This window comes from Poeciliopsis prolifica, unplaced genomic scaffold (genome assembly GCF_027474105.1).
Source record: "Poeciliopsis prolifica strain line A6 unplaced genomic scaffold, Auburn_PproV2 SCAFFOLD017, whole genome shotgun sequence".
In the NCBI taxonomy this organism is placed as follows: domain Eukaryota; kingdom Metazoa; phylum Chordata; class Actinopteri; order Cyprinodontiformes; family Poeciliidae; genus Poeciliopsis; species Poeciliopsis prolifica.
The window spans coordinates 443,347-456,220 of NW_026562392.1; the positions used below are offsets into that span (position 1 = coordinate 443,347).

General features: G+C 37.0%; 1 protein-coding gene across 5 annotated transcripts in view; it reads left to right on the top strand.

The window, feature by feature from the left end:
- tsnare1 (T-SNARE Domain Containing 1) overlaps positions 1-12,874 on the top strand; it is a 122,621-nt gene that overhangs the window by 50,950 nt on the left and 58,797 nt on the right. For all 5 annotated transcript variants that reach the window (XR_008606709.1, XM_055042057.1, XM_055042058.1 and 2 more), the window contains exons 3-4: positions 8,919-8,996; positions 9,938-10,007. Coding sequence is in view for 4 of the 5 variants with exons in the window: in XM_055042057.1 (XP_054898032.1) it covers positions 8,919-8,996; positions 9,938-10,007 (148 nt within the window). In the remaining variant the exon portion in view is untranslated. The remainder of the gene's footprint in view (positions 1-8,918; positions 8,997-9,937; positions 10,008-12,874) is intronic.

Genomic DNA, 12,874 nt, shown 5'->3' on the forward strand with positions numbered 1-12,874 from the left:
GGAGAGCAGTGACTTTCTTTAGCCAGTAGGTATGAATCATGTCAGGCCCTGGTGCTCTCCAGTTTTTCATACCTGAGACTCTTTCTTGGACATCTGTCAAGGTGATGGTTACCGAGGCTTGCTCAGGGAGGATGCTGTGGTCTTCTCGTAGAGAGATCAGACTCTGTGCACTGCTGTTGTGGGGCGTCTCCCTTTCCCATATGCCTTTCCAGTATTGTTCAGTCTCTAGCCTTGGTGGGTCTGCTCTGTTGTTATTACCCTGCCATTGAGAGTACACCTTAGCTGGTTGAGTGGAGAAGAGCCAGTTAATCCTTCTGGCTTCATTCTCCCTTGTATATTTCTTTAGGCGGCTGGCCAAGGCTTGAAGCCTCTGTTTAGCAGTTTCGAGTGCTTCAGGTATGGGCATCTGCCTGTACTTTCTGGGTATTGGTCTTTTCATTGCACCCTTGTGGAGCTCTGATAGTTGGCTCACTTCCCTCCTTGTTTCCTTGATTTTAGCCACTAACCGTCTTTTCCATGGTGGGTAAATATCTGGTTTCAGCTCTGTATTTTTGTTGAGTCCGAGACATGTGTGTCACAATTTTCATCTGTATGTCCAATTTAATCACTTCCTTCACTCTGCCTTACTAAGTCATTATGGTCTAGTTTAGCAGTTCATTAAGGAAAAAAAAAGAATTTTTGTCACAGGAAAAGAAGAAAAAACCCTCACAGTGGCTTTTTGTCTACAGACTGCAGAGACTGTAAGCATACAGTACATCTGCCTTTGATTTAGTGCGGCTGTCAGCTTCTCTCTTAAAATCACTTCTGCTCTAGCCAGACAGATGGAAGGCTGAGTCTCTAGAAAGGCTTCCTTTCATTGTAGTGGTATGTTATGAGGGGTATCTGTGAAGGTGATGTGAAGAGAATGTAGGTGGGAGGGGGGTAGAGCAGGAGCCTGTCAGATTTACCAGCTGTTGCTCAGGCTGATCTGAGGGGGAGCTCAGAAAATGATCAAAGCATAGGTTAAGTCTCTAATAGAGCTGTCGATTAAGCTAATCTCTCCACCCTCTCTCGGCTAATGCTCCCAGCCTTCCACCATCTCTCTCTGTCTGAGAGGCAGCATGTCAGCACCAACACAGCTCAGCATCTCATGCATGATGGCATGACAACACAGGTTTCAGTGTCAACACATGTTGACGAGCCATATTCTGTTCTGATTAATGCAAGATTAAAAATAAAAGTAGACCAGATACATAATAGAATTTGTAATCGGTAGCTCAACAGCATCAAATAGCTGTTAACGTGTTTTAGTTTATTTTCATATTACTTGTTTTTAACTGAACAGTGATGTTCAATGAGATGTGAGTCATACCAGCTGGTCCTGAGTGCATCTGCAATACACACTGCAGAGTATTATTATGAACACCTGTTTTAGAAAGAGCAGAAGCTTCTTAAAGACACAGAGGCAATTTTCAAGGCATTAAACTGAGAAGTCATTGTCTGTGACATAGATAATTGATTGTGTTGGAAAATACAGCCCCTTTAATATGCACACATACATTAATCTCAATCATGTAATACAAATAGAATGTATTAATCAAACAATATTAAAACAAGTGGGTTCCCTAACATCACCCAACAACCACTCCTACATGTGTTTTCTTAGAAAAGGATAAGGTAAGCTCAGAGAATGGGTTAGAGGAGATAAAATATACTGGATAATATCTAATTATTATAGTTATTTAACCAAATTGAACAATCTGGTTCTCTGGAGAGAAGTACCCTGAAGTAAAGATAGTGTTTTCTCAGAAAAATGAAATGAATAGATCTATTGTCCTTCCTTTCTTCAAATACAAGTGCACTACAGATGGCATCTCCTGAATTTTCTTATGAATGATTATGAGTAATTCATGAGTCCATGCAATATTATGTATATGTAATAACTGGCTGCAATCATGTGATCATGTAACATGTGAAACACATTACCACAAAATAAGGTTTTTCATTGTGGACTTTCAAAAATGATAAATCAATTTTTGGTTGATATGAAAATGTAATTTCTATGATTGAGTAGTAATCAGGAACATTTAGATTAGATTATGTAATTATTTTCACTTAAAAAAAATAGTTGAAATTCTACAACTGAAAACAGATTTACCTCAGCCAGAGGAGAGAGAATATCTGCTGACCTCAGAATCCCAACGTTCTTCCATCTTGGCGGGTAAACGGAATCCCATCTGACCGTCTCCAGCAGAAGAAGCAGCCCGCCGTTGGACCTGACCCATCCATCGCTCCACATGGTTAGCTGCCTTTGATGAGCACCCAGGAAATGTGGGACTGCTTTATTAAGCTGTAATGAAGCATAAGACTGGGCTGGATGTGACAAAGCTGTGATGAACACTCGCACCTTCAGCTCCATGCTCTGCTGATGGGCAGTAAGTGGTCAAAGTGGGCCACGTGTCAGACACCCACGCTCAGATTAATGGACCAACTGAGATACCATTGATCCAAGCCTCTGTGGCCCTGCATCATAATACACAGCTGTGTTAACCTCAGCTTGAGTTTGCCTGATAGATCCCAACATTACATGGGGATCTACATGTAATGTTGGGGTGTATGACTGTTGTCTTTCTGACTGCCTGATGACTTCAGGCATTCAAAAACAGTTGCAGATTAAACTGTTGATGCTTTCTATGAACTCAGCTTGGAGGCTCTAGGTCTTTAGAGAATGATGTTCGTCTATTGTGCGGTTATTACGTAAAGATCAGGTTGTTTCATTTTAAAGTTTACTTTCTGACAAACCTCATTTATAAAGTCATTTATACTGCATGTTTGCTGTGGCACACAAAGATCAGCTGACTGTAAGAATATTCTTATCTATACCACAGGTAAAACTGTGCATGAATTTAGAGCAATTTGTGCATCTGTTGTAATTACAAGAGGTAGATGTGTTGAAAGTGTTTGTCTTATTGAAATGAGAGTGATTGTCTCCAAGGAAAAGCATGCACCCAGTTCCAGTTTTTATGGAAGAGCTTTCAGATGGAAGAAAAATGCTCCATGTTTTAAAGGATGTCAAACAAAATTATTATTGTACTTATAAAATTGATTTAAAAAAAGTTATACTACTTATTGTATTTACTTATAATTTATTTAAATTGTTCTTATTTCATTGGAATCAGAGCAGTATGTTTGAATTTGAAAAGAGGTTTAATTGCAGTGAAACATGTTTCGGGAGGTCTAAGATTGCATAGGAAATGAAAAGACAGCCTGAGAAATGTTCGACAGATTTAACAGAACGTGAACACAGGGATGCTTTATATGGCACAGTCTAAAAATCACGCTGGCAGCATATAGTAGTGCACTTATTTTAGTTCTCTGCTGTGGAAAATCATCTCTGCTGCCTTGTTATGGACCTCTAAGCATGTCATTAAAAACATGAGGCTATCATACAGCTGGTAGTGGCTTCAGTCAGAGGCTTTCTCAGAGTCATCGCAAGCCTGGCTGCTACTGAAGATCCTTCCTGCCCACAGCATCAGCATCCACAATGACTCTTTGCAGATACTTGAGTGATGACATTTCATTTCCCTTTGGGACAGATAAAGTCTTTGAATTGAATTGAGCAGCATGAGGTTGATCTGAGTGTATCTGTATGAATATGATATAAAGACAATGTCTTGTGACACAAAGGGCAGCCAAGAAGCCTCTTCAGTTCTTTACAAGCATCAAAAAGGAAGCAAAGGTCTGTAGGAAGTACGTTAAGTGAGAGGAGTAGTGTGATCTCTTTCATCTCATTCAAATTGTTCAGGAAAACTAAAAGATGATTTGTCTGAGGCAGAGATCTGAGAGCAACCAAGAATGTAAAGTGCTTTCATTCCACACAGACCCAGACGAAAAAGCACACCTATATAATACATGTATAATAATTCAATAATAATGAATAAAACAATTTATTTTTACGTAATAAAGGTCTTTAGAAGAATTCAAAGATGAGAGCGCAAGAAAGGCAGTTGCAGGTATTGTAATGGTCAAGAATGATTGATAATTATAACAATAAAAGAAGCAACGGTAAAAGAACAAATAGCACAATCAGTTTGAAAAAGTGCAGGAGTTTTACAGTAATCACTCAAATTTACAGCATAAATACCACAGATGACCACTGTGTGAAAATGCTGGGCTAGAGAGCAAAAATCCAAACTTTAGAATGTGGGAGGAAGGAAAAAGAGGAGCTCCAATCATCCAAACTCATAATTGATGACAATTTGAAAGACATTAAACTCTGGTGGAATTTAAATCACTTTAATTCAGAAAAAAAAATGTTATATATTTTTTTTATAATCCACAGATCTTTAGTGTCTCATATTGTGCAGCTGCATGCATGTTGCTGCTGTGTGTCTGTTCCATGGAAAGCTAAAATGCAAAAATCAACAGTACTCAGCAGTTTTGATGGCTTTATTCTGTGTCTAAGACAGGAGTGGTCAATCCTGGTCCTTGAGAGCTGGTGTACTATAACTCTTGGATATCTCCCTGGTCCAACACAGCTGAATCAAATAGCTAAATCACCTCCTAAGTTCAGCCACATTCTCCAGAGTCTTGCTAATGACCTTACTATTTGACTCAGATGTGTTGAAGTAGAGACACATCTAAAAGTTGCAGGAGACTGGCCCTCAACCAGACAAATCCGATATTTCTTTCAGGGTAGTTTTCTGGTGGATTTCAAGTAGCATTTGGCTAAGTAGTTTCTGGTTCCATCAGTGGAAATACATCCAGTAATGTTTAATGGGGAAACTCCAGAGAAATGGAAGATATAAAAGATCTTCAAAGACGTTTTCTCGCATGTATGGGCAGATGCATCTTAGCGACTTCCTTATATGTTATAATGTGAAGACAAGACCATCACTATTACAAGACAAGCCTTTGGAGCCACTTTACCTCAGAGACTGGATTGAACATTTTAGGACAATAAAAATGTCTGATCAGTGAGGAGACAACCAGTGACCTGGACTTTAATGAGATGGGAGCTCCTGATTAGACTCCTCTCTGATTTGAGAGTATAATTGTACAGGTTGCAGATTGTCTGAAACATGGTATTGATGATAATTTATCCCCAGCATGGCAGGGCTGTCGCCCAGTTCAGAACAAGACATGAAGGCGCTTTGTTTTGATTATTCTATTCTTTTAAAAAGAGAGAGAGAAGCTGACTTTACTGATGATCATCACCCATAATCAGTTCACTGCAGTTTCTCATTAGCAATTTTAGATATGCTAAGAGTATACTTCACAGCTTTCTTTATTATTTATTCACTTTTCCTCTGCAGACACTTGCTTTGATTAATTTCTCTGTGAATATTTTTTTCTTTTGATTTTATTTACTAAAACATAAATAATAGTTTATGCTTTGTTATCAAATGTGATTAGACAATCAATTATTTTCAATTGAGTTATTTATGTAATATTTTTGTTAAAGGGGAGGAACTACTTTTGTCTTCTTTTTCAGGCACATAGCACAATTTATTCCACCGTCAAGTAACTACAATACTTTGAGTTTTAAAAATGCTGTACATACCAAAAACAAATTAAATGTTTCTCTTTTTTAACCTTTAATAGGTTGAGAATCCAAAAGTGACAGGAGACAGTCCTTTGAGTTCTAAAGGAACAACTATGATTCTTTGCTGCTTATTTTGTTGGAAAACAGGATATTATATCGCTCTTGCTCAGTTTTACCAAATGTTAATCAGTCAGAAAATACAGGGAATCTTTATGATCAAAGTAGTTATGTCATTGTTGCTAAATTCAATCAGTTTCATGTCTTAATCATACATAACTTCTGGCTGCACATGCATTCTTGTTCAAGCATCTATTTTAGACAAAGGCTTGAAGTTATGATCATTACTCATTTAAACAGTTTTGATCTTTAGACCAAAGTAGCTTTTATACTGTATATAATTTTTTTTTTTCAGTTAAGAAAACCTCCTGAACCCCTCACAGTTAACAGAATAAATGACTGAACTTCTTTATTTTACTGCACAAGAAATGAATGAGTTACACCTCAGATGTAATCAGATATACATTATTATCAATTTTAATTATCTGGCATCTGTTGTTTAGGGTGATTTATTTTATAGGAGAAACATGAATGGAAGATGGATGAGCTTTATGTTAAATGTGTGGTCCTTCTGATTTCTGAAATCCTTCTGACATTAATGTTTTTCAGTTGGAAAACTAACCTTTTTGTTATTACACTGTAACAGTTATCAGCTGACTGCTCATTATTACCTGAAGAGTTTATCGGAGATGTGAAGTTAATGATGTTCAGTCAGAATGTCACGGTACTTGCACAGGTACATTTCAAATGTCCTTTTTTGTGTTTGACTTTTGCCTGCCTGCCTCAATGACACACTTATAATCTTTATTTTCACACTGTTGAGTATTTTAACATGTCTATAATTTTGTAGATATGTGCTCATGATGATGTCAGAATGAAGATTATTTTGAGTACTTAATAGTTTGCGGTATTTGGTTAAAGTGTGGGTTGGTGTGTTTTTGCATAGAGCTTATGAGGGTCATAAAATGTATTGCAGCTTCAGACCATTAACCCCGCACTTGTCATTTATCCACAACGTCTTCTGAACAGGAAGACTCCAGCCCACAGATTCCAAACTAATGATTCTGTCTGTTGCATGATCATTACTGCAAAGACAGAGGTGGTCTTCCATGTCCTTTATTTATTGTAACACACACTCCATATTCATTTTGGAACAATTGATCTATGTAGGATACATTCTCAAAAAAATTTAAATATAAGGTGCTTTGCGCAAAGAGAATTGAGGGAGAACATCAAGTTACTTGCTGCCTAGTTCAGCCGATGACCCCATCCAGAAAGTGTCACAGCTCAACAGAATGCTAGGCCAGCAGTCGAACCAACACTGCTAGATGATAACACCAAAAACTGAAATATCAAATAACACACAGTTTAATAGGGGAAAGAGAATACAGAAAAGTGAGAAAAGGTGGCCATTTTGTTCTCCAGCAGCCTAAGTCTATATCAGTATAGCTATAAAATCAGCTCAGGATAACCAAGTGTATATCACTAAATTTAAGCTTTACCAAAATGGACAATGTTTTCAACAAAAACGGTTAGTTTTAAGCCCAGATTTAAAAGTAGGTAAAATATAGCAAAAATATTATTTTACTTTAATGCTTGAGGTCAATAAAATGCCATTCAAATTCAGAGACCTGCTAAGTGGTTTGGTTTACAACCACTTAGCAGTACAACTTCTGTATTTTCTTAATTTAAAAACAGAAAATTTAAAGTCATTTAGGTTTTTATGACTTTAAGATGCAACTTACCTAACTGTTTTGATTCAACAGGATTAATGGAAGAATATACTTGAGTACCATTACTATAGCAATAGATAATCATCTTACAATGTCTGTAATTTTACCAATAGGAAGCATATAGAATTTGTAAATGAATAGAATATATACTATATAGAATATAAGTAGAGAAAACTGGCCCAAGCAACTTTCACTAGAGTTCATCAGCTCTGAACTGTGACTGAAGCTCTTCAAAGCTTTCATTACCATTTATGCTCACACAGTTGATCAGCAACTATTTTCTCAAGAATTTCCAAAAAGAAAGGAAGATTAGATATAGGTATGTAAATTTATATAAGCTTCTTGATCAAGAGAAGATTTCATACATAAAGATTTAATGACTGTGTGGCTTGTGGTATGATGTGTTCACTGTGGCTGGGTTAATCATATCAGAAATTGGGGAAGTGATAGCAAAATAACACGTCCTTAGATAATTTTGGTTAGGACTGAGTCTAACATAGCTGAAGTTCAAGGTTTAGATAAAGCTAATATTTTTGATAACTCAAAGTTCATTTTAATACACTCTCAGTGTTGCTGGCTTCCATCCCCATCATTAAATTTCATCAATTTTCACGTAATATTGAGATGCCTCTCTAAGTCACATCTTGATTCATATCACTATTATTTCAATATATACATTAATTGCAGGCAAATAGAAGTTTCTAAATTTCATATCAAGACAAACATTCCTAAGTTGGTAAAATACAGTCCAGAGATCCAACATAGCAAAAATGTGAAGCCATATTTTGATAATTTCTATCAACTTTGTTAAGCAAGATTTCATATCGAATAATATGCACAAAGTACAGAGGGAACCCTCCCACACACACAGGGGAGAGTATGCGGAAAGGCCTTGGCCATGATTTGATCCTGGGATCCTTTTGCTGCCAGCCAACACTAAAAACTGAGTCTTGAAGCTGTAGATAGAAGCTCTGATCCTGATAAAAAAAAAAAAGATATTTTCTAAAATGAATAAGAAACATCGTTTTAAAATACTGCTACTGCTGAATTGCATATTTAGAATGCAAACTGTCAGGTTCAGTTTGTATTCTAAATATGCATTAGTATCAGTAATTAGGGCAGCAGCAGAACGGTTGGATTAGTCATGAACAACTGAAGCTTGTACCTGCTTATATAAGGCTGGTTTCATTTTCTGGCTCAAATGCAGATAAGAGGAGCTTCATAACGTGGCGACAGAACTTTCTTACTTTCATGTATATAAAAACAGGACTTTTGATAACAGTCTGCAGTCACATGTCTGCTGCTATGAAGAATCCTGTGGTGCTTTTTATTATTTAGGCTCTATTTGAATTTGTATCAATTATGTTCATATTGTGATGATTCTGTTTGGAGGAAAAACATGTCTTATTATTAAACAATGTGAATGCGATTTTTTTTCAATCCACCTCCATCATCACTAGTCAAGAGAGATACCATAAGGTCTGTCATTCTGGTGTCTCTGAACAAACAGCCAGACAGCTGTAAACCTTAATAATGTGCAATGATTTTTGCTGTGCTGTACATGTTTATGATGTTGGCTTTCTCAAACTGTCTTTTCTTCAAAGCCACACAGGTCAGCCCTTCAGAATTACAAGATGTGTTTCAAGAAGCCTCCTCCAATATCTTCCAGATCAACGGCAATGGTAGAGTCATGACTCACCACCTAAACTCGGCGTGGTTTGCATGTGTGTGGGTGACACAAAAACACACGCCTCTTTAAACTTTAGGCTTTATGTACTTTGTAAATATTTCCTCTTTGGGAGTTTTTATTGACCTTGACTCATACCCCTCCATGACTAGGAACTTATTTAGCTTGAAGTATTTATTGATCCTCATTGACAAACTTTGAGAAATTGTGAAGTTCACAAACAAAACAAAGAAACAAAAAAACAAAAACAATAATCTGAAGTAAACATTAACGTTTAACCCACTCTAGGCAGATGTTGCAGATTTGCAACAGCTAAATTCTACTTAGCTAGTCTTTGCAAGTAATTTTAGCCTGAGAGGGTTAATTTAAGAAACACAGTGACCAGAGCTGGAAGTGAATAGAAACAAATTTGCCAATATTTCAAACTCCTTCTAAAAACAGTGTGAACTGCCTAGTTTAAGCCAATCAGCAGGAAAGAAAAAAAATGGTACTCCTGGATTGACTGCCCTGTAAACGCCACCCAATAGCGTGTCAAGTCATACTTGCCAAGTCTCCTGTTTTGGCTAGAAAGCCACTGCATTTTACCCCTCTTACCTGCAGTGCTCCTGTATCAGTATTTTCCTGTAAATTTACGTTATTATGACATAATGACATTTCCCCCAGTCCCCATTCTTATGGTAGCCTGGCTACCATAAGAATTCTTTTTTAATTCAATTAAAAAAGAATAATGGATTTAAATTTTACTCTGTGGATATTTATTGACAGGATGATTCTGTGATTATTAACGTTACTAAAACAAAGTGGTCATTTTGAAACAATTCCAATTTAGTCATTAAAAATATTAAGCTTGCCCAAATGATTCTTAAAATGTCCGGAAGTGTATGTGAGATCCTTTGATGTCCTTAAAAGTTTGTTTCATGCACTTTTTTTCTTCAGTTGTCATCTTGGAGAAAAGTCTTCAGTCACTGGGTACTTCCAGAGACACAACAGAGCTGCGACAGAGCCTGTGAGTGACACACACACACGCACACGCATGTGCGCGCATGCATGCATACACACCCTGGCTGTTACAGCCAAGCATTCTTATTTTCTCTTTGTTTTTAAAATCCTATTGATTGCTGTTTTCAGCCAATCTTCTGCAAATGGCCAGATTCTACATTGTTGACAAGTGTCCAATCAAAGATGATTGCACTCGTTTAAAATGCATCACCTCCTGCTGTTTTAGCTGGCATGTCATCAATCCCTTCCAACAATTTTATGACAGCCTTGGAAGCTTTCAATGCTTGACTGCTTTTACTTTTACCTGTTTGTATTTCTCTACTGCATTGATGCTGTTCGATAAAAAAAAAGAAAAAGAAACAAGAAATTGAGTTGTTCCAAAAGATTTACACAGAATGATGCTTTTGTTCATTCAGTTGTAATCCAAATTTATGTATAAGTAAAGTCACCGCTTGTTCACAGTCTCTGTTAGCCCACTGTTTACAGTACATGTAATGTTCACAATCCTATGCACTACTTTATATTTGATCACATTTTGTTTTATTGCTTGTTTTTGTCATGTGAGAGACCAACATAACTTAGTGCATAGTTGTTGAGTGATTTTTAAAATTTCCAGTTGTTTTTGTGGTTGTCTTTACTCAACAGTTAGTAACAAAAGCAATACGCAAGGTTAACATTTTTACTTCACTCCAGGAGAGCTTCAATCTTGCAATCTTCTCCCCCTGCCACCTGAACCAAATGAAAAGTATTAATTAGAGAAAGAGTCAAGAGTCCCATGTTGAAAGTGGAAGAGCCTGATGATAGGAACACTCATACTCTGGTTTTCATGGATGACAGGCAGGAAAAAAAACAAAACAAAAAACAAACAACAAAAACAAACAATTTCAAAAGAAAATCGTAACAAGTTCCATTTTTTGTTAATGATCCTGAACAATAGACACAATAGTGTCTAAATTAAAAAAACGTGTACCATTTGTCTACTACACAGTACTATGAATTAAAAGTTAATCTGCAATAACAACCTACAATCTTCTCAAATTTACATAGTCAATAAATGATAAAAAAACAAACAAACAGACAAACACACAAACAAAAACAAAATATTTCTCACAGCAGGGAAACGGTAGAATATGCCAGTGATATTTATTCACACATTGCGTTGATGTGGTTCTCCACCTCATCCTCCTCCACTCTTACACAACCAGCCAGCATCACTTTCTCTCTCAAACCCACATTAGTGTGGAGTCCTGTTGCTTTTCAGCCTTGCATGAAAAACTGTAGGTGTATATTTCATCTGAGATGCATATTTATGTCACATGGAATCCAAACCTGCAGTTTTGTGTATGATAGCAGTGAGGTGAGTTTTTTTTTTATTAGTCTTTGTGTCATAGACAGTTGGGTACATTTCTGGTGACTCACAAGTTAAAAATGTCTAATGTAAATTTTTAAAGTCTATTAATGAATTTTTTTTTTTTCAGTTAAGAGACAATAACAATGTGGAGATATTGTATACTCACAGAACAAACTTTACAGATCTTCAAAAATGTGTCCCTGTGATTCTTATTTGGTAAACAGTTGAAATAAATCTGCAATATAATCTACTTTTTGCTACAAACTGACCTGATCACATTGTTCACCCAGATTCTGCTTCACATTGCTCCGCTACCATCAGATAAAGCAAGAAGAAGAATTCTGAAAACTGCTTGACATTTTCAGCTAAGATATTGATTGGCCTGCTGTGATGAATTGACTCCACTTTTACGTTGGCAAGGTGTCATCATAGCACTCTTGCTTTTTGTGACTTTAGTCACTGCTTGCTTTTAAGAAACATTTTGATTTGTCAGGTGAATCGATGTGAGGGCAGCTGGCTGAGAGAACCAACTCCAGCACACCAAAGCTCAGAAAATTGGATACTATCAGTTAGAATCCTGAAATTATGACCGCAGTCTAAGAACAGCCAGCACTCCATCGTGCTCTGCAGAATGCAGATCCTACTCGATGCCTCCCCCGAGCCTTACACCTTCCCCTGCAGCCAGCTGCTCCCACCTTCCCTCATTACAATTAGCCCAACCTCAAAGAAAAGCAAATGGCAAACACACAGGAGAAACATATGACCAGAGATGCTTATTGCAGAATAAGCTTTCACTATGCTGTTTCCAACTGAAAGCAGGCAGTGGCAGGAGTCTGACCAGTTGATTTCCTGCTGGGCTCTAATGCTGTTCAGATCCAGAGAGATGGACAGGATCTGATTGTTGTGAGTGGGACTCCTGCTGACGCATTGATGAGTCATTGCAGATCATCAGCACCAATGCACAGGTCAGATGGTATTTTTAGATGATAGCTGACATTTTAAAGATATCTGTTCTGTTTCTCCCACTGACACCAGCAAATGCTTGGTTATCCATTAAGAAAGAGCTGATTTAATTCAAATAAAAAGTTTCTTTTTCTTTTTTTTTTTTTACCAATTGTGGATTATCGTTTTTTCATAGAAAATATAGATTACACCCAACAACCAATGGCGATAGGCACCAACCACCTGCAACCCTACAAGAATATGTGTATGTAGATAATGGATGGATAAATACTGTAGGGTTAGTGACTGTAGACTGTTCTGGACATTGTGTACCAATACACCCAGCCTTTTCCAAGCTCTGGTATATGACATTCTCAAAGGTTTTCTAAATCTTTTGCTAACACACCTGTCCAATAACCTTGAGGAACATTGTTCTCTTGTAAGGCAGGCCCTCTCAAGACTGACAGAGAACTTGTATTTATTTGTGAAAGCAGAAGAGTGTGAATGTCATGTGAACTCTGTTACCTTTATTGTAATTAGCATATTGAAATTAATTTTCTTATTTTAACTGATCACAAAAT